A 20264-nucleotide genomic window follows, 5' to 3' on the forward strand; every position below is an offset into this window, starting at 1 on the left:
CCAAATGCACTGAAGCAGCCCCACACCCTGAGCCTTTCTCACTGCACATAAATCGTTCCTCTGTAAAAGCCAACGCTGCGTCACAGCCGTGGAAAGCCCAAGGCAGACAGAACTCAGCAGGAAGGGCTCTGGACTCCCCCCACCCTCAAATCCAGCTCAGATTCCACCTCCTCTGTGCTGTTCTCTCCCTCCGCCCAACTGCGCCCCCAGTTACCGGGGTGCCTGCCTCTGCCCAACAGCCCATGTCATTAGCAGAAGCATGCTGTTCATATTTGCCATCATTAGCAGACAGAAGACAGTTCCCCCTAGACACCTACGTCCGACGGTCCCCCAGAGATGCCCGTGTCCGAATCCCCAGGACCTGCGAGTACAGGACCTTACAAGGCAAAGGGGAATTAAACTGTCTAATCCGTTTAGCCCGACCGGGGTTATCCAGGTGGAGCCAATCTGATTACACGAGTCCTAAAAAGTGGAGGAGGAGGCAGAGGAGAGGGTCAGAGACGCGAAGCCTGAGAATACCCAGCCCAGGGCTGCTGGCTTGAAGGACAGAGGGGGTCCACCAGCCAGAGAAGGCTGTGGCCTCTAGAACCTGGAAAAGCCATAACCAAGGAGTGGCTTGCCTCCTAGGGTTCTGTTAGGGAACACCGCCCAGCTGACACCATGATGAGACCCTCCCCAGACTTCCAGCCTCCAGAACCACAAAATAATACACTGGTGATATTTGAAGCCACCAAATTTGTGGCCTTTTTTTCCAGCTTCTGATATCTTTAACGGTAACGGTTGCTCTGTCTCCAGCACGGGTCCCTGCAAGATGCCCAGGGCCAGGAGGTGCTCGAACGCGGGGGCTGCCTCCATGCCAGGTCAGCACAGTTGCCTGGAGACCAAGATCTGCTTCCACATTCTCAAGTCCCCCGGCACCGGCCGGAGCCCCAGGAGTGTTGAACCCCATGCCAGGCATCAGCCTGGTGGAGAATGGGCTTCACCAAGGATCCCTGCCTCAGTTTGCAGGAGCAAAAATGCCCTTCCAAAAATCTCCCCATCATCTGACAGCTTCTCTATGATAGACACACACAAGTGACTGCCCTGGGGAGGCCCTTTCCAGAGACACATCAGCTGGACAAACTGCACTGTGTCCCCCCCACCCCTGTGAGGGTGCTGCCAGTGGGCAGGGAAACCAGCCCCCGACACCCAGGCGAGAGGGTGATGCAGGCAGGTGGGGGGGAGCACCCCCAGCAGGAGAGGGAGGAGGGGGCGCCCAGCTGCCCTGCCTTTTCCTGCCCCCCAACCCAGGAAGCCAGTCATTTCTGGAGGATGCAGGGGGCAGGAAGGCCCAAACGGCCCTCACATGCGGCCACTCTGGGCTGCCCCGTCCAGGCATGAAATCACCAGCAGCGCTGGGCACCGACGTGCCAGAGTCTTTCCAATGGAAGAGTGCGGGCGGGGAGCCAGTGGCTCTGAACTCTGTACTGGGAGGGGGAGCTGGATTCCCTCCCCGTCAGGAGGGAAGGAGACAGAGGGGCGGGCACCCAGCAACCTGGGAAGGCAAGTCAATTTCACCGGCCACGGCCTTGCCCCTCACAGGCCAGAGCGGCTGGGCAGGCTGCCCGCAGGAGAGCCCGGGCGTGGGCCAGGGGTCAGTGGGCCTGAACTGCCCCAATCCTCCCGGGCGACCGTCACTGCACCCAGGAAACACGCTCCCACCCACTGACCCAGCCAGCCACCTCCCTGCGCCAAGCACATCCGGTATTTCAAGGTTACATTCGGGACATCTCTTACCTCGACACCCTCACCATTCGGCAAAGGTTATGGTTCCCCTCAGGTTTGAACCTGAGCAGGACCACAGGAAGCGTAGCACAGATGGACGTGCCCTTGGAACTTTCTCCGCTGAGCCTCTGTGATGAAGGCGCTGCACACCAGACAGCGCTGGGGAGACCTTGTGCCCTGGGGGGCTCGTGTCTCCAGAACACCTCACTGCCCGGCCGCGCCGGCCCAGGCAGCCCTGGCCACGCGCAGGGGGCTCCCTGGTGCATCTAGGCTGGGAACCTGAACGGGACAGGCCTCCCCGGACCACACGAGGACACAGCAGAGCCGTCGGCCGCAGAGCGAGCGTGGCCACTTCTGACACGCGCACCCAGCGCCCGGGACTCTTTCCACCAGGACCCAGGGGCACGCACATGGACCGGGTGCTCACAAGACCCCAGTGCTTCGCTTTTCCCCAGCCCTCGTATTTTTTCTCAATACCGTTTCATATGAGTGGTTTCCTCTTAACACTGTAATCAGGTAAAGCTTTTGGCAATCACTTTCGGAATGGGTGTCGGCGAGGGCTGCATCTGGGAGTTCTGAGAGATGCTGGAACGAACTACCTTCGCACCTGCAGCGCTCTTTTGAGCACTTTCTCACTGAGACATCAGACAGCGGAGTCCTTAGGGCACGGCAGGGGCCGGCTGGGAGAGGCGAAGCCGCCTGTTCATGGCATCGGTAGGAGAGATCGATAAAGCCGTTTCAGGCATTTAATCAACCCCCAAAGCCCTTTTCCGCGGGCTAGAACGCACCACCCAAGTTCTCTGGCACGTGCATCGAGCAGCTTTTTAACTAAAAGCTTTCACAGTATCTTGCAGCCGATTTCTGGTTTGGACAAAGCCCAGTGGGGCTGCATCAACCGCTCTAATGATCAGAGAGGTCCTCGTTCTGAAACTCAGCCTTTCTCGGGAACAACGCACCTGCTGCCACCACAACGCGGACCCCAGGCCCGAGAGAGGTGGAGAAATGGGTGGGGGCCGGAGCGGCACCGCCTTACCTGCCTGGCTGTCCTTTGGCTTACACTGGACTTCCTCCACGCACTCGGCCGGGAACCATCCGATGTGGCCTCGGGCGCTGCCTTCCCAGAAGCCCCCTTCGCCGATGCTCAGAACTAGAGGCAAGGAAAGAGGGAGGGGTTAGTGGGCAGGGCTTGGAGGGGCTGCACAGGAGGAGGGGCTGGTAGCCCGGCCCACAGAGCAGCAACTCTGGTCCACTTGCCCGCTGACCATGCCTCCTTTAGCTGTGGACAAGGGGCCTGGCAAAGGGTCCTGGGAGGGGTCAGTGCCAAGCCTCTGCAGCCCCCAGGTGCCCTCTGCCCGTCAGGCCTGGGGAGGGGACACTAGTGCAGGGCGTCCTGGGGTCCTTGTATCTTATGCCGCATGGCAGGGGGCCACCGTGCCCTGTCTCTAGGGTCCCAGCTGAGACAGAAGAATGGGAACTCCAAGTCCCCACCCTCTTTTTTCAGGTGTCAAAGTGGGGGAACGGGCCACCCCACAGGGGAGAAGGAACCATGAGGCCGTGTCTGCCCATTCCAAGCCGGGGGGGGGCCCAGATGGAGAGGCAGACTAGCGGTTCTAAGACGCCACGTGGCCGAGGCGGGCACGGGCACTCGGCCTTGGGGCGGCTTTATTAAGGAAGAACCCACAAACTGTGTTGGTGCCCTGGCCTCCAGGGGCAGACCAGTTGCCTTACAGAGAAGGCGCGGGGCCTGTCCCCAGGGGCCCTCTGCCCGGGAAAACACGAAGACACAGCTGCCCGGCGGGCAGAGGGCACTGGGGTCCCCTGCCTGGGCTCTGCACTCGGGGCACAGGGGCCTCGCAAACGCCCACTGGGACGATGAAGGGTATTATTTTTAAACTTGACCCAGGGTGAGCAATGCAAACCCAAGACACCAGGACCCAAGGCTCCCCGGGCAGCACTGGGACAGATGCGGGCCAAGTTCACGGCAGTGAGGTGGGGAGGGTCTTTGCCTCTTAGGCTCTTGGTGCTGGGCTGGAGTCAATATAATCTCGGCACATCCTAACCCCCTATAAGTTACCCAGGACCCAAGGCGCCAGAACCGCACAGATCACAGGCACGCAAGTGCCTCCCCCCACCCCTCATCTCAACCTCAAAGGCCAGATAAAGGACACCTGGACTCATGAGTTCTGAAGGCCAACCGCACAGAAACCATCAGCTGTACAAGTCTTTGCCTGCTCGTGGGGAGAAATGCCTACAGGAGACCCCCCGCTGACCAGTGCCACTGAGCCTGCTCAAGGCGTTTCCTCCAAAGATCGATGCTGGCCCCTCATACTCAGTGCAGCCCAGCTGACCCGGACGTACGTCGCAGCTTCCCAGGGGAACCTGGATCTGGGCGGGCCACCTCGGGGTGCTGCCCTGGACTGCAGGGGGGTGGGGGCAGGGACCGGCCTGTGTGCCGTCCGGGCCAATGCCCAGTGAAGGGGCACCTTTTCTTCCTGGAGGCTCTGGGCAGGCTGGTCTGCTGTCTTAGGGGGTCCAGGGGAGGAGGAACTGCTCAGGGAGACACTTGGGAAGCTTCTTTAATCTCCTGCCTCAGTTTCCCCACTTGTCAGAGCAGGAAGACACCTGTCGGCTCGCTGCGTGTGGAAGAGGCACGTTAACCTTACAGTGTGGAGCTCCGCCCATCACCCCCGTCAGGGACACCACGTTCTAATCCGCATTTAATCTCCGCCAAGTACACACTCCTGGGCACTGTGCTGTTACTATGAGACCACAGATACGAAGAAAGGCCGTTCACAGCTAGCTTGAGAGCAGAGAGGTCAATACATGAAAGCAGGGAGACGCGGTGAAAGGAGTCGCCCAGCTCAGGAACCCTTCACGCTGGGCTGGTTCCAGTGACCTAGGGGCAAGGTCCCCTGTCTGTCAACTGGGATGCAGTACAGGGACACGCACACACACACACGCACACTCACAGTCATAACCGAGCAACTCGGCTGCCTGTCTGAGTGCTAACATGGAGAAAGCCCTTCCTCACTTCAGGATTCTTCCTTGTGCAAGCCTGACCTGCAGGCTACTCAGTGCTCCTAGGCCACTGGCTCCCACAGGGCAAGTTGGCAGAAGCTGGGAGCATCAGAGTGAGCCCTGAAATGCCTCATACTTGGAATCTCGAGTGCTGGCCGTGCGGGGCAGCGTGACTTGGCACTCGTGGCCAGTGTGGTGGATGCTGTCACTGCCCCATCCAGGACCCCTCCCCCAGCAGAGGCACCATCCCCCCGCTCCTGTGACACAGGCGGCCAATGGCTCATAGCTGATCCCTCACCACTGAGCCCTCTTCTGGAAATGGGGGCCGTTCAGCCAGGAGGTTATGCCCCACTCCCCAGGAACCCAAGTTGGTGTGCCACTCTCTGGGCACCTAAGCCAGGACGTGTGGTGCCACTTCATAGCTGGGTCCTGGCCCCTCCTCCCTCACCTGACCCCCAGCACTGCTTTGGGGGCACCGGACACCCAACACTGGGGAGCTGAGGGCATGGTACCCCTACTTGCAGGACGGCTGACCACCAAGTGCCCACACAGATGCTGATGGCAGAGACCGTGAGCACATCTGGTCTCCCCAAGGGGCATAAAGACCACAGCCCTGGGCACAGCCAAGTGGTGCTGGCGCCATGCGGGCTGCAGGGCAAGCCACTAAGAGGGACAAAGAGGGCTGGGGTGGGCCAGCACGGGCTCGCCATCCAGACAAACTGGATCGGAACCCCTGTCCCCCGGAAGTCAGCTGTGGGACGCTGGGAGACTCCACCTGAGTTACCACGCTGCACACGACAGGGGTTGTGGGCGGAACTGTGTCCCTAGTACTTCCGTGCTGAAGCCCTGACCCCCAGCACCTCAGGTAGGGCTGTATTTGGAAACAGGCAGGGTCTTTAAAGAGTGATCAGGGTAAATTATGAGGCCACTGGGGTGGCCCTAATCCCACAGGCCTGCTGTCCTTACAAGAGGAGATCAGGACACAGACACACGCAGAGGGATGACCACGTGAGGACCGGGGAGAAGACGGCCGTCTCCACGGCGAGGAGAGAGGCCCCGGGAGGAGCCGGCCCCACCCACGCCTGGCCCTCAGATTCCAGCCTCCAGGACTAGGAGGTGATAAACCTTGTGCTTTAAACTGCCTGGTCTGGGGAACGCTGTGCCAGCCACCCGAGCTGACTCAGACAGCGGGCCCTGAAGCCTCCGGCCCACAGCTGGTATGAGGTTTATGCGGAGAAACACGTGACATCCCAGCCGTCCGCCTGGCGGACAGCAGGTGCCTGTGGACACGCCTCCACCTGTACCTCCTCCTCTGTTCCCACCCCCGGTGTGTGGACAGGGACATGAGGCCCCAGACAGGAAGTGACCAGCCTGGGGCCACCGGGAAGGCTCCCCGGGCTCTTACCGGCCCAGCCCGAAGCCCCGCGTGGGTCTGGGGTCACAGTGGGCTGTACCTGTGTGGAATCAAAGCCCAGGGCTGTGGGCTCAGTGGTTTAAGAGCCGGGCTGGACAGGGAGACGTGGTGCTTCTTGGGGGGCTTGAGGTGTGTGGGGTGCATGCAGACGTTCTGTCTTCACACGGGCCACCAGCAAGACCCCACCCGGCCCCCCAAGCAGCCGACTCTGCGGATTCAGAGGCTGACCCACCAGGAAGGGACGGGAGTTTTTAGCATCACCACCCAGCGGTCATCAGGCACTAGCTCCTAAGCGGAGCAAGTCCTGGCAGGCCGCCCTCTCCAGCTAGTGGGAACGGTGGCTGCTCCCAGAGGCGGTGCTCCTGGCCTGGCCACACTGCCCACGCCTGCCCCTCCGCATTCTGTCTGGGAGGAAGGCAGTGGGCTCCTGGCCAGGGCGGACCGGCCTCCTGGGAGAGCTGCAGGAAGGTCCCCAAGGCCTGGGCGTCTCTGGCCCCTGTGCCCCGGCTAGCCCACCAGCTCTGCCGGGAGTGGGCACCCCCCGGCACTTTCGACGCCCACCCCCCCGGCCCGCGCGCCGCGGGGAGTGAGAGAGACACAGGAGCAGCCCTCTGGGATGGCGTCACGGTCGAGAGGCTCTAGTCCAGGGACGGCCACGCGCGCAGCAAGGATGTTTCAGGTGCCCTCCTTCTGGGCCCCACAGGAGCCCTGGGATGGAGCCGCGGCCAGGCACCTCCCTGGCCGCCAGCCAGCCCGTCGGCAAAGGCGGGGTCCTGTGCACGGACGGCGAGGCGGCCGTCCTGCGCCAGCTGTGGGGTCAACTGGAATTACTCGGCATCGAGGGAGAAGTCCACCCCATGACGCGTCTGGGATTAAAACTCAAGCTGGCAGGTCGTGCGAATGTTTGTATTTGTAATCTGAATGTTTATAATTTAAAGTTAAGCAAAATACTTCATTAAACAACATAAGGGCCATCAGGGACACCACTTAGAGGGGCGACGCCTGGAGACCCCGCGGGACCACGTCCCAGAAGGCAGCTATGAACCCTGACTACGATGGGAGAGGACACTGGCACGTGGACAGAGGTGCGGGTCGGTGGGGGGCGCGTGCTTGTCTGGGGGAGACGGGAGGGGAGCTCTACAGGGGAGGCCCCTCCCTACCACTTGGAGCCTGGCCTAACCGCGGTCCGCACAGCAGGACTGGCAGTGGACCGGCGCTGTGTTCAGTGGCCTGAAGAACCAGGAAGATGAAACCGTACACCCCAAAGAGACTGGGGGAGTCCCCACAGGGAAAGAGCCAGAGGGGGGTAGGCACATCCGTGTCTCCTATCTCTGAACAGACGCAAAGCAGCCCAGCTCACGTGGGAGACCTGAGCCGGCCCAGCGCTGGCACCCAAGCAGCCCTCCGAGAGAGAGAATGCACTGAAGCCAGGGTCTCCAAGACACTGCCCCCAACGTCCAGGACGCGGCAGGCTTTCGGACACGTGAAGGCCCAAGGGGATGGGGCCTGCTCTCCAGAGACAGGAAGACTGAGCGAGGCCGACCCCAGCGTGACTGTGACAGTGTGACCACAGACGGGGGTTTCAGAGCGATGCCCACAGCCATCCATGATGTCATCACATAGCACGTGCTTCCAAACACGGAAAACCTCCACAGAGCGATGGAAAGTCTTGACAAATAGAAACGCCACAAAAAAACCACAAACAAACGTGTGGAAGGCCTAGAGTTTAAAATTTGCAAAATTAAGAAATTCACAAGGTGGACTTAACTGTGACAGGGACATTTCAAAGGGAAGAGAAAGCAAACTTGAAAACAGACCCACGGAACTGACCCGAGGTGGAAAACAAATGCTGGGGATGAAAGGGACAGAGCCCCCGGGACTCGTGGTGCCGCCAGATGGTCAAATTACGTGCAGCTGGACTACCAGAAGGAGCCCAGAGAGAGCGCGGGGCGCCAGCTGTCAGCAGAAAGTTGTGAGACCCAGGTGATGCTGGCCGGATCAGCGCACAGCACGGAGGAGGAAGTAGTTCATGACGAGCTCAGGGTCAAACGGTGACCAAGGGGAAGGCGGGGTTTGAACCTGGCAGACTGACCCCTAAGGGGTCTTTCTACCCCTTTCTAAGCAGGGAGCTCAGCTGCCCCCATGTGGCCCGCGGCCCACACCGGCCACCTCTCCCTCTTGCTTCTGCGGCCTCCAGCACCGCAGGCCTCCAGGACAGCTACAGCCAACCTCCTGCACAGGCCTTCAATACATTCATCATCCCTCGGGGCCTCGCATGCCTCATCTCCCTGCTCAGAAACCATCGCTGGCTCCCTAGTACCCTGGGAGCAAAGTCTAACTCCTGGTGTTCACGGGGGCCCTAAATGCTTTCCCACCCACGTTTCCCAGGACTCTGCTTTGGGAATCCTCCCCTCTAACCTGGTGGACCCCCTTCCTTGGAATGTTACAGGCTCCCAGGCTGAAGCATCTCCCCGGACACACCTCCTTGACTCCCAAGATGGGTCCGGCTCCAACCCGTGCTGGACCCCGGCCCAGCACCATCTCCCTTTGAGGTCCTGGGAGGATCTCCAGGCGGAAAGGGGCTCAGCGGTCGCCTGCCCCTCCCTGGCACTTTCTGCAGTGGACGCTCATCCCTGATGGGTGTGTACCACCCTTCCTAATGGATGTCAGGGATGCCGTGGCCGTGAGCATCACACTGGTCCCCACTCCGCCCTCCCAGGACTCCATGTTCCCACTGAAGCAATGCCTCACACAATGACACCCCAACGGAGGTCACCTCTGGCCTGATGCTGCCCCAGATGCAGAGTGGACACTAACCTTTGACCCTGTCGCCACGGTGAAGGGGTATCTCGCCGTCGACCTGGGGTTGGTATGGCTTGACGACGACAAAGAGCCGCCCGGGCACTGCACTGTACAGCTTCCGTCTGGGCCCTGGACACTCAAAGGCGGAGAGCGTGTCTTTGTTGGCACCTGGCGGGAAAGCCGGCCTGTAGCAAGTGGGGGGACAGAGAGGGGGGAGGTTACAACCCGAGGCAGAGCAGGGCACACTCCAGACCCACCGCCAGCCCATTCCTAACAAACGGGAGTAGCGAGCAGTCACACTGGAGCTCCCAATTCTCGATGGGGCTGGAGCCATGAAAGGGCCCTGGGGCAGCATTTGTGGTTTAAAGACTCAGGTAATCCCAGTCATTCCACCCCTGGATATACACCTAAAAGTAGCGAAATCAGGGTCTCAAACAGATACCTGCACACTCATGTGCACAGCAGCATCATTCTCAAAAGATGGAAACAACCCAAGTGTCCACCAATGGATGAACAGATACACAAAATTTGGTCCAGCTGTACAACGGAATATTACTCAGCCCTGAAAAGGAAGGAGAGTCTGTCCCAGGCTACAGCATGGATAAAACCAGAAGGCAATATGCTCAGTGAAGGAAGCCGGTCACAGAAGGACAGACAATGACTGATTCCACTTAGAGCAGGTACCTGGTGTAGTCAAATTCATGAATAGGATGGTGGGGGCCAGGGGCCAGGGGCTGGGGGAGGGGGCTGGGGAGTGAGTGTTTAATGGGGACAGAGTTCCAGTTTGGGAAGGTGAAGTTTTGGAGCCGGATGGAGGCAACGGTTACACAACAATGTGGGTGTAGTTCATGACACTGAGCTGTGCGTTAAAAATGGCTAAGATGGCACATTTCACATGCACCTAACACTTAAGAGAAAAAAAAAAGACCTCCGTGCAGGCAGCAGTGGAGGCAGGCCCCAGGTCTCTGCCGTTCTGTCAGCTTCACGTGAGCACCGGCCAGTCTGGGTGAGGGAACCACCAGAACCTTCTGGCAGAAGCTCAGCTACCACCATGCAGGCAGCTCGCTCCCCGCGGCCCCGGAGCCCCTCGCACGTGGGGCTTTGATCTTTTCCTGATTCGTGTGACCGTTTGGCAAAAAGCGTGTGTTTCTGGGCCAACTTCCACACCTGACGGTGAGCATGGATACCTATACCCGAACTGGGCCCAGGACGGGGACGTGAGCGCGCACATGTGTGCGCGCGCGTGTGTGTGAGAGAGAGAGAGGTGTACGTCCACAGGGACACGCGCAGTCATCTTCCATAACGACACTCCTGCGTCACCGTGATGGGTGGTGGGTGACCAGTCCCGACAACTCCTTCTGGGAAGGGAAAAAGCACGCTCTTTCAACAATCTCAAGGAGTCACACTGAGCTCTCCTCCTGTGGCGGCGTCTTTAGAAAAAACACACAGACATGGACAAACCTGCGCAAGGGTTTAGGGGTCACGTCCCAGAGCCTCCTGGCCAGAAACACAAGAAAAGCCTTCACGCACACCTGGTGTCTCCCCAGAGGGTGCCTGGCCATGGGGAAGAGGAATATTAACAATACTTGGGGCAGATTCCTGAATCGGGGGCCACACCTGAGTCTCAGGAGGGGGCCTGCTCACGTTGTGACCATGAAGGGCGGGGTCCCCAACCCTGGTTCTCCTTTCATACTACAGATGTCGTGGTCTGGGAGCCCACGGAGGGAGCTCTGAGCTTTCTGCAAGGAAGGCGTTCTTATGTTTAGGTGTCAAACAGGTTTGCAGGGAAAATTCTAGAATATCGTGTGCCCACTCACTTTTGCACCTGTAACTTCGTCCTTTTGTTCCTTTGTCAGTCCCTCACACATCCGGTCACTCATTCACTGGCCAAGTGTTTTGTGGGTCTGCAGACACCCATGGACTTGAGGCAGACTGGGCCCTCACTGGGGAGAAGTACCAGTTGACAAGGCGCTTCTCTGCGTGTCCAATGGGGCAGCACAGAGGATGGGGCGGCTCAGGGAGAGGGCGGGGGCTGCGGGAAAGGCTCAGCAGGGATGTTTGGGGGCAAATGTGACACTACAGACTGGGGACGGGGCTGGAGGGGCACTGGGTCACCCTGGCTGTGGTGTGAGGGCCGGGCTGGGGCTGACGAAGGCTGGGGGCAGGCGGCCCCGTGGGGAGCCCGGGCGGATGCGCAGAGCGGCAGGAGAATTAGAGCACGAAGAGGCAGCATCGCCGCAGGTAGGGGACCTGTTCCGGGCTCCACAGGAGGAGCGGAAGGCAGCTGCTGGGGAGTTGCCCGCTGGGGACTCTGGCCCCACCACAGAGGTCCCAAACCCTGAGTGCCGCTGACAGTTCTGTCTGAAGCGTAAAAGCTCAGACCCCACGTCACCCCAGCACCACCAGCACCGTCTCCACCTCTGCCTTCAGGCCACGAAGAAATGCAGGCGCCCTCAGCCAGCACAGACCCTGCGCGCTTGGCCCCCTCCTGGGCTTCTGGGCTGTGCCTGCCTCTGTTGTGCTGGGGCCGGCATCCCGCACTCCACACCATCCCCTGAGGTCCTCAGGGGGTGCTACAAGGGTGACTGCCATCAGCTGTCCCATCCCACTGGCCATGGTGACACTGGGGGGACAACCAGTGTGCAGTGAGGCTTTTGTGAACTCCAGGGAAGGGGGATCCACAGTGATCTGAGGAATGTCCAGGTACCCAGACACGCTCCATGATGTCCCCAGGCACCGGCCTTGGGTTCTGCCTGTTTGCAAACCCAAGGTCCCCACTGGCTCCAGGCGGTGGGGTGTGGGTACCAAATGCTCTCGAGGAATGGGGAAAAGTACTGAATGCACCTCCTTTCTCTAGCATCTCACGGGGCGCCCCAGTCACAGGGGGCCCCTTGCCTCCTCCTAACGCCTGGGTCGCCCCTTTCTCCACCTCGGGAGCCCCCTCCTCCACGGACCCCCCTCGTCTCTCCCACCGAGGTCTGAACCCTGACTTGTGTGAGCTCTGACTCTGGGGGGCTCTTGTCCTCAACTACATCGCCCCTGGAGCTGACAGGCTTTCTGCCCTCACTCCTGGGGCATTCACCCCTGCAGGCTGAGCACCCAACACGGAGCAGAGAAAACCCCGAATGTCCCCCAGTGCAGAAGCAGAGAAAGTGACAGGTGAGGGTGGCCTGTGTGACGCCTGGACTGGATTCCTCAGCAGGCAGGGCGCACCTGCTCCCCCAGGGTGACCCCTGCACCTGGCCCCGTCTCCCCACCAGGGGCCCAGCATAGACCCGGGGGCCGGCTCCTCAGGGATCCCCTACTCCTGCCATCCAGGTGACATGCCGTTAGCACCCTGGGCCGGGCAGCAGGCAGGGTGGTCTGGAGACGGCCGGTTCCGCCCCTGCCCCGCCAGCTGGGGCCTCTCCCCCTCCCCCTTTCTGGGTCAGGAGAGGGAGGGGCAGCACTGGGGTTCTCACAGAAGAAACCAGGTCCCTTTGCCATGAGGGGAGCATAGCTTTGGGCGTCCTGGCCCGTGCATCCCCAGGAGGTGGGGCGAGGGCTCGTGGAGATGGACAGATGTGAGACCATGGGGCCCCTTCATCCTGGAGCCTGGCCAGATGGGGGTGCATCCCTTGGAAGGGGTGTGCAGGGAGGGGCCAATTCCCATCAGCCCAGAACCTTCGGGAGCCCTTGCTCCGCCTGCACAGGTAGGGGCCGGGGCTGGGACTCTGGAGTTCGCGGCTCCACCTCAAGGTTCTATGCTCTGGGCTGCGGGAGGCTTGCTTCCCGGGGAACGTTCCTTCCCGAGGTGCCCGGGGAGGTACAGCTGCTACTCGGGCCCACGGTGCTGGTGTCACCCTCCCCCAGCGGGGCCATGGGTACAAGCTGGACCTCCTGGGATGGCCCAGTCCCCGCACTGGAACCTGGACCCACCTGCCCCCACCTTACCTGAGCCTGCCCAGCTCAGCCCCTGCCCCTTTGATGAGAGGTGGCCCCCAGCTCCCTGCTGCTGGCGAGGCCAGGGCAGCCTTAGGGACCAGCTGCCAGAGCTTTGCAAAAAATACGTCAAGAGCTGTTCTGAACCTGATGAGAATCAGTCAGCCCCCAGGGTAGCTGGGAGGGGTCCCAGGACGGCCCTCACTCCTCTCCACACGTGGGTGGTGGGCAGTGGGGCCAGTGTTCCCCACAAAACCCCTTCTTGGGCTGATTCTCGGGGACACGGACCAGCCATGCCAGTGGGCGCCACTAGAGGGCGTCTCAGGCAGGTGTGTGCGAGGCCTCCACCTGCAGCAGGGCACCGGGGGAGGGGCTGCAGGCACATGGGTTCCCAGGCTCTCTGGACCCCCGACTTCTTCTGCCTGCACGAAGGCCAGCTGGTTACTGATGACCCTGCCCGCAGCATAGAGGGTGGCACCCGACACCCTCCCCCGCCTGCCCCACAGTGGCCAGAGGGTCTTTCAAGACATCCTTGACGGTGGTGACCACTAGCCAACACACCTGCGGAACTTCCTGTGAGCGAGACACGGGTCTCAGCACACGAGGGGCACTAATTCCACTTCAACCTCATCACAAACCTATTGGTTCCTTTTAACATATGAGAAAGCGGAGGCACAGAGCAGTCAAGTGACTTGCCTGAAGTCACACAGCAGGTAGGAGGCAGAGTTGGATGCAATGGGCCATGTGGCACAGGGTCCGCTTGGGCGATGGGCCGTAGGGGTGGCTACCCACGGAGACAGGATCCGCCGACAGAGGGTGTGCACAACACGGGGCTCCCCCTCCATTACTGCGGAGCATCGTCACCCCTGCGGGCTCCCTGATAACCGGAAAGGGCTCTGGAAGCGCCCTGGGCCACTCTGAGGCTGGCGGCAGTGTCCCCCCTGGAGGTGTCCCCATCTGTCCCAGGAAGAGGCTGGGCTCTGAGCTGTGCAGACAGAGACGGGATGGAGAGTTCAGCCACCTCCTTGAGCCCCCAGAAGGCCTGGGGGCTGGGCGATGGGGCCCTGAGTGCAGGCACCCTGCCTCCTGTCACGGCCTGAGGTGCAGGGTCCCTTCCATGCCTGCTCGCGGGTATGAAAGGCCAGGAAGCAGACGGCCTGCATGTGGCTTAAATGCCACCGTTATCCTGGTGTGCTGGGGCAGTCAGTGCGCCTGGCAGGTCCCCGTTAGGACAGAGGAGCAGTCTTGGGGGAAGGACCCCAGCAGCCCACAGGGCTCCTGTCTTGGCGCAGCTACTGTCCCTGACAAGGGAGCGGGATCCTGAGCAGACGGACGTGGGATGGGCGGGCCTGGACGGGTGTGGAGGGAAGGAGGTGGGCAAACAGCAGAGAAGGCGGGGCTGACAGTCGGGGGCCCCCGGACAGGGTGGGTGCTGGCTGGGCAGGTGCCAGCACTGGAAGTCTCGCATCCGGGGCAACCAACCCCTCAGCCCCAGGCAAACCGCAGCCTGGGGAACATGGAACGGGCCTGGCCAGGCACCCGGCCTCGGGGTGGACGCAGACCTGGGCTCCGTCTATAGGCTGCTGTGGACTGAGCAAGGCACTGCCATGACTTCACCCCTCCAGCCCTGCGGGCAACCCCAGGAGCGGGTTTCTTATGATCCTTGTTTCACAGTCACCAGAGATGACGCACAAAGTGTCGAGTGATTGGCCCACGTGGGGTCCAGAGCACGTGCCTAGGAAGCCCTGGTCGCAAGCACTCAGGACAGGCTGGGCGCTGTGCCTGCCTCACACGCACGTGTGTGCACGTGCCACACATGCGCACACACACATGCACACAGGGATACACGAGTGCACGCACACACACGGAGGTACACACAAGTCCATGCACGCACACACGCACACACACGTGCACCACGCAGACAGCACACAGCCCGGCGCGGGACAACAGGGCAGTCAGACACGGCGGTCCCCGCAGTGCGCCAGGTGCTCTGTCTCTTCTCCAGCAATGGTTTGTCTGCAGCTTTTGCAAGTCCCCGGCCACCCTGCCTTGGGTATCTTACTAGATTCCACACCCGAGGGAGGGGACACACTCTGTTTAAACGTACAGCCCTAATTCTAGCTAACGGTGTGAAGTGGAACTTGAGGCCTCAGGGGACCCTTTAATTTAGCTTTAAGCTGCTCGCTGGCACCTGGGGCTTCTCCCTTGGGGCGACTCCGAGCGAGAATCTAGACCAGAGACAAGCACGGGTTCTCGTGGTCTGAGAACGAGCTGCTGGGGCGGAGGGGCAGCCTCGGCGGGCTCAAGCACGGACGCGGGCCTGGGGCGGCAGGGCAGCGAGGGGGCCCGGCCGCGGCCAGGGACTGGGGTTCCCACGGCACACTCTCCCCACGACCTCAAGGCTGCAGCCCGGACACCTGGCCTGCTGCTCACAGGCGCACACGTGGCCCTCTTCCAGGGCCACGTGAAGCACTGACCCCTTCCCCCAGCCTGAGCCCCCGCCCCACCATCCCCTCTCTGAGCTGGGGGCAGGGCGTCGGGAACGACCACGGCCAGCCACACTCACCGCAGGCTGGCACAGCGAGCCCAAGGGAACAAAGCAAGGGGGGACAGGGAACCAGGTCCCCTGCAGAGTGCTGTCACCCCATACACTGTGCCAGCCGGGACTCACAGGAGTGCTGGCTCACTCTGGGCCACCACGGGTGAGGACAGAGTTCGAGAAGCACAAGCCTCATGACCACCATGTCGCAGACGCAGGGACCAGGGTCCGGCCCCAGCCACACCACAGGCCTCAGTCTTCTCAACTGTGAGATGGGAGCACGCAGGGCCAGCCTCCCAGAGACACTGGGGAACGGAGCAGCTCCTGGGCGCATGTGAGATCGCAGAGGGGGGACCAGCGGTGACAGAGACGGTTGCTGCGTTGTCTGCTCCAATCAGCCCTGAACCCGGCCCCCCGAGGCCCAGGCAACGAGCCCAACCCCACCCCTCCCCAGGAAGTCTCATCCTGGCCTGAAAAACCCTGAAAGCCACAGGAGAAGTGGGAGAGCCTGTCTGGGAGCTGCGGGTACGGCTCCCATCTCTGGTGGGAGACGGGGGGTGTGGGGAGGGCCCAGAACCTGAGTCAGACGCCCGAGGGGTCCACACTCAGTCTGCCCTGTCTCCAAAAGGGACAAGAATGGGGTTCCCACCCCCTGGGCTGCTTCGGAGTTTGCCGAGATGCCCTCCCTGCACCTGCCTCGTGTGTGGACACAGTGGGACCAGCCAGGGCTGTTACCATGGCTGGGGGCATCTGTCGGGTTCCAGTGCCCACACGCGGCCCCTCGGAGACTCAGCTGTGCACGCGACCATCACCTTGGCTAAGGCGCATCCGCATGACGCAGCTCTGGAGGAACTCTCCCCCCCAGGACAGGCTGGTGCCCTGAGTTCTCTCTATCCACACTTTGCTTTTAAGACCCAGAAGCCAGTGCACAAGGAAAGGAAACGGGCCCCAAACACCAGCGGCGGCCCCAAGCCACCCCAGGAGCCCAGCTGGGCCCCCCACACCTGCCCTGAGCAGCGGCTGCGTGCCCACTGCTCCAGGAGGCTGTCTGAGGCGAGGCGGGGCAGTGGGCAGGACTCTGGTTTGAAAGTGTTCTCAACGTCCTGATTGGAATAAAACAGGTGTCCTGCTCAAGCTCTGGTCCCGTGCCAAGTCCCAGAAACCAGGGTCCCTGGTGTCCCGAGGTCTTCCTCTCCGTGGTCCCCACAGGAGCCCGCCCGCCGGCCGCTCCTTACCCGACATGCCAGGGCTGCTGGGGCCTCTTGCCATCCTCACTGGCGCCGCCCAGCCTGTTGAGTGACGGGGAGCGGCTGCGGGGCCCGGGGGTGTAGCTCGCGATGGTCTTCAGGGCCCCGTCGGGTCTGCCGGGCACCTGCTGCAGCAGCTGGGGCGAGAGGCTGCGGTGGGCGGCGGCGGAGCAGGCGGCCCAGTCGGGTGCGCTGGCGGTGAGGTTGTTGTCACTGTTGGAGCGCAGCAGGACCCGGGGGGCGGCCAGCGTGCTGGGGGGCCGCCGCCTACGGTTGGAGTACGCCGGGGCCTCTCGGAAGGGCACTGGGGTCGGAGAGAACAGGAGAGGCGGGTGAGTGAATGCAGGTCCCTGCCATCGAGGGCAGGGGTCTGGGCCTGTGTGTGCCAAGCCCCGCCAAGCACTCCAAGGACACGGACACTGAGTTCTGTGCTGAGCCCCGCGGGACCCCGCTGCGTGCAGAACTCACCCCGACACAGAAGCGGAGACAGGTGGGGACAGAGAAGCTCTCCGTGCCACGGAGGCTCAAGCCAGCATTGGAGATGGAAGAGACGCGGGGTCCGACTTCCATCCAGGCAGCGCCCACGCCTGTAGCGGCCCAGGCAGGGACCGTGTAAGGATGGGCTGCCCTGTCTCACAACGCAGTTGAGACACTGAGGCAGCCACAGGGTCCCTTCTCACCACGACCTGCACGGAGCCCCTGAACGTGGGCTGAACTGTGTCCCCCTCAATTCCTACATTGCAGTCCTAACCCCTGGGACCTCAGGTGGGGCTGAATTTGGAGAGGAGATCTTTTAAGAGGGGATTAAGTTAACATTAATCACTAGGGTGGGCCCTAGTCCCACAGGACTGGGGTCCTTGTAAGAAGAGGAGATCAGGACACAGACACACGCAGAGGGACACCACGTGAGGACACAGGGGGAAGGCGGCTGTCTCCATGCCGAGGAGAGAGGCCCCGGGAGGAGCCAGCCCGGTCCACGCCCGGACCTTGGATTCCAGCCCCCAGGATGGGAGACAGTAAATGCCTGTGGTTTAAGCCGTCCCCTCTGTGGGACATTGTTACAGCAGGCAGAGCTGTAACACACCCCTCAACTTTACTGTCCCGACCCTAAGCCTGCTCCTTTCTCCACCCAACACACCGGGACCGGCAGCGGGAGACAGGAGGTTCTAGACCAGAGGCAAGGCCCTCCCTCTGTGCGATCAGTACGCCCAGGGACCCGGAATGAGGACACTGCCCACAGGGGCCACGAGGGCCGGGATCCACGCTGCAGCTGCCTCGGGTTTCTCCGAGAGCTGGAACCAGAAATAGAAAGTGTCCTTTCCAAGAAAAGGCAGCTGAAGAAAAGTAAGCCTTCAGGCTGCAGGGGAAGGGACAGGCCAATGACTCCTGGCAGCAAAGGACATGGCCTCCTTTGAGTTCAATGCCACGGGCGGCGTCCCATCCCGCCCACTTTGGACCGAAGCCGCACCCAGCTCAAGACTGCGCTGCCTGAGGCCAGGGCTGCTGGCCCACAAACTGGACTGCAGAGCAACAGGAAACTCATGCCTCCAGGAATGCTGATCTGGAAGTGGGACAGCCAGCGTCTCAGAGGAGAAGCTACCAACAGTTCAGGACAGAGTCCTGGTCAACCCACCAGCCCGGCTGCCCAAGGTCAGAGGTGGTAAAGTTCATCATGGAACCCAAGAACAGCTGCATCCCACACACAGCCTGGGCACACCAACACGCTGCTGCCAGCCACGCCCACGTCAGAGGGCAGAGCTCACGGGGACAGAGGTGGCGCTGGCGGAGCTCACAGGGACAGAGGTGGTGCTGGCAGAGCTCAGGGGGACAGAGGTGGTGCTGGCAGAGCTCAGGGGGACAGAGGTGGTGCTGGCAGAGCTCATGGGGGACAGTGGTGGTGCTGGCAGAGCTCAGGGGGACAGAGGTGGTGCAGGCAGAGCTCAGGGGGACAGTGGTGGTGCTGGCAGAGCTCACGGGGACAGAGGTGGTGCTGGCAGAGCTCACGGGGACAGAGGTGGCGCTGGCAGAGCTCAAGGGGACAGAGGTGGCGCTGGCAGAGCTCACGGGGGACAGAGGTGGTGCTGGCAGAGCTCACGGGGGACAGTGGTGGTGCTGGCAGAGCTCACGGGGACAGAGGTAGTCTGGCAGAGCTCACAGGGACAGAGGTGGTGCTGGCAGAGCTCAGGGGGACAGAGGTGGTGCTGGCAGAGCTCAGGGGGACAGAGGTGATGCTGGCAGAGCTCACGGGGACAGAGGTGGTGCTGGCAGAGCTCATGGGGGACAGTGGTGGTGCTGGCAGAGCTCACGGGGGACAGTGGTGGTGCTGGCAGAGCTCACGGGGACAGAGGTGGTGCTGGCAGAGCTCAGAGGGACAGAGGTGATGCTGGCAGAGCTCATGGGGGACAGAGGTGGTGCTGGCAGAGCTCATGGGGGACAGTGGTGGTGCTGGCAGAGTTCACGGGGGACAGAGGTGGTGCTGGCAGAGCTCACGGCGACAGAGGTGGTGCTGGCAGAGCTCACGGCGACAGAGGTGGTGCTGGCAGAGCTCACTGAGGAGAGATGGTGTTGGTAGCACACACTAGGGAAGAGGTGATGCTGGCAGAGCTCACTGTGAGAGAGGAGGTGCTGGCAGAGCTCCACCGAGACAGCTGTGACCCAGTGCACCCTTTGCTGCCCCCCAGGATGCAGGGCAATCCTGGGCAGGCAGAGACACAGCCAATCCGCAGAAGCCGCTCAGAAATGGCACGAGGCTTCCTGGGGAGGCGCACTCGTAATTCACGCCCTGGCTCGTACAGTGCTGAGAATTTGGAAGCGACCCATCGGGAGGTCACGCTCTTTCCCACAGCGTTCTCCTGCCAGTCTGCTTCCTCTGAAGCCTTCCCATGGGAGCGAGATGCAGTATTCCACAGCCGGGGCCCTCAGCTGGGACCCGCACCCGGGACCTGCACCCACTCCGAATTCCTCAGAGCCGAGGACTCTTCCATGCCAGCCTCGCCAGGAGGAAAACAGGGAACGGGAGGGGCGTGCTCGGCAGACCTCCATCTCCGGGGCCCAAGAGGCTGCCTTCGCCAGGGCTCGGTCCCTGGGGAATCACCCTAGGTCTTACCCCACCTATCAGAAAAATCTCCTTTTGGGGAAAAGCCCCAGGTTTGTGTTTGCCGGTCACCAGGGAGAACCACGTCAGTGTCTCCCTCTGTCGGCATCAGAGGCCAAAAGACTTCCGGGATCACTGAGGGCTCATCACCGAGGTTCACAGTGGCGGCTGGGGCCTTGGGCTGCCCTGATCCCTGCCTGACAGAAGAGTGTGGATTGGGAGACCTCGCAGAGGACAGTGGTTCCGGGTCTCCGAGAGCGATGCTCCTTCCCTTCCACTCACGGAGACTGTCCGCTGCAGGCCCACAGCCCGGGGAGGAAGCCAGCACCCCGAGCAGACGCTCGGAGGGGATCCCCTTAGCTTCCTGGGGCACCCTCACCACCCCCGACCCGAGGAGAGGCCAGGGTGCATGCTCACCGTGGGGAGGGGGACACCCTAGCTCGACGGGGACGCTCTGAGACACGT

General features: G+C 61.7%; 1 protein-coding gene across 1 annotated transcript in view; it reads right to left on the reverse strand.

Moving 5' to 3' along the window:
• Positions 1-20264, reverse strand: part of SHANK2 (SH3 and multiple ankyrin repeat domains 2) — a 490743-nt gene that overhangs the window by 239802 nt on the left and 230677 nt on the right. The window contains exons 12-14 of the mRNA XM_072970511.1: positions 16694-17009; positions 9014-9183; positions 2798-2911 (exon numbers count right to left, since the gene is read on the reverse strand). Of these exons, the coding sequence (XP_072826612.1) occupies positions 2798-2911; positions 9014-9183; positions 16694-17009 (600 nt within the window). The remainder of the gene's footprint in view (positions 1-2797; positions 2912-9013; positions 9184-16693; positions 17010-20264) is intronic.

Source organism: Vicugna pacos, chromosome 10 (assembly GCF_048564905.1).
Source record: "Vicugna pacos chromosome 10, VicPac4, whole genome shotgun sequence".
In the NCBI taxonomy this organism is placed as follows: Eukaryota; Metazoa; Chordata; class Mammalia; order Artiodactyla; family Camelidae; genus Vicugna; species Vicugna pacos.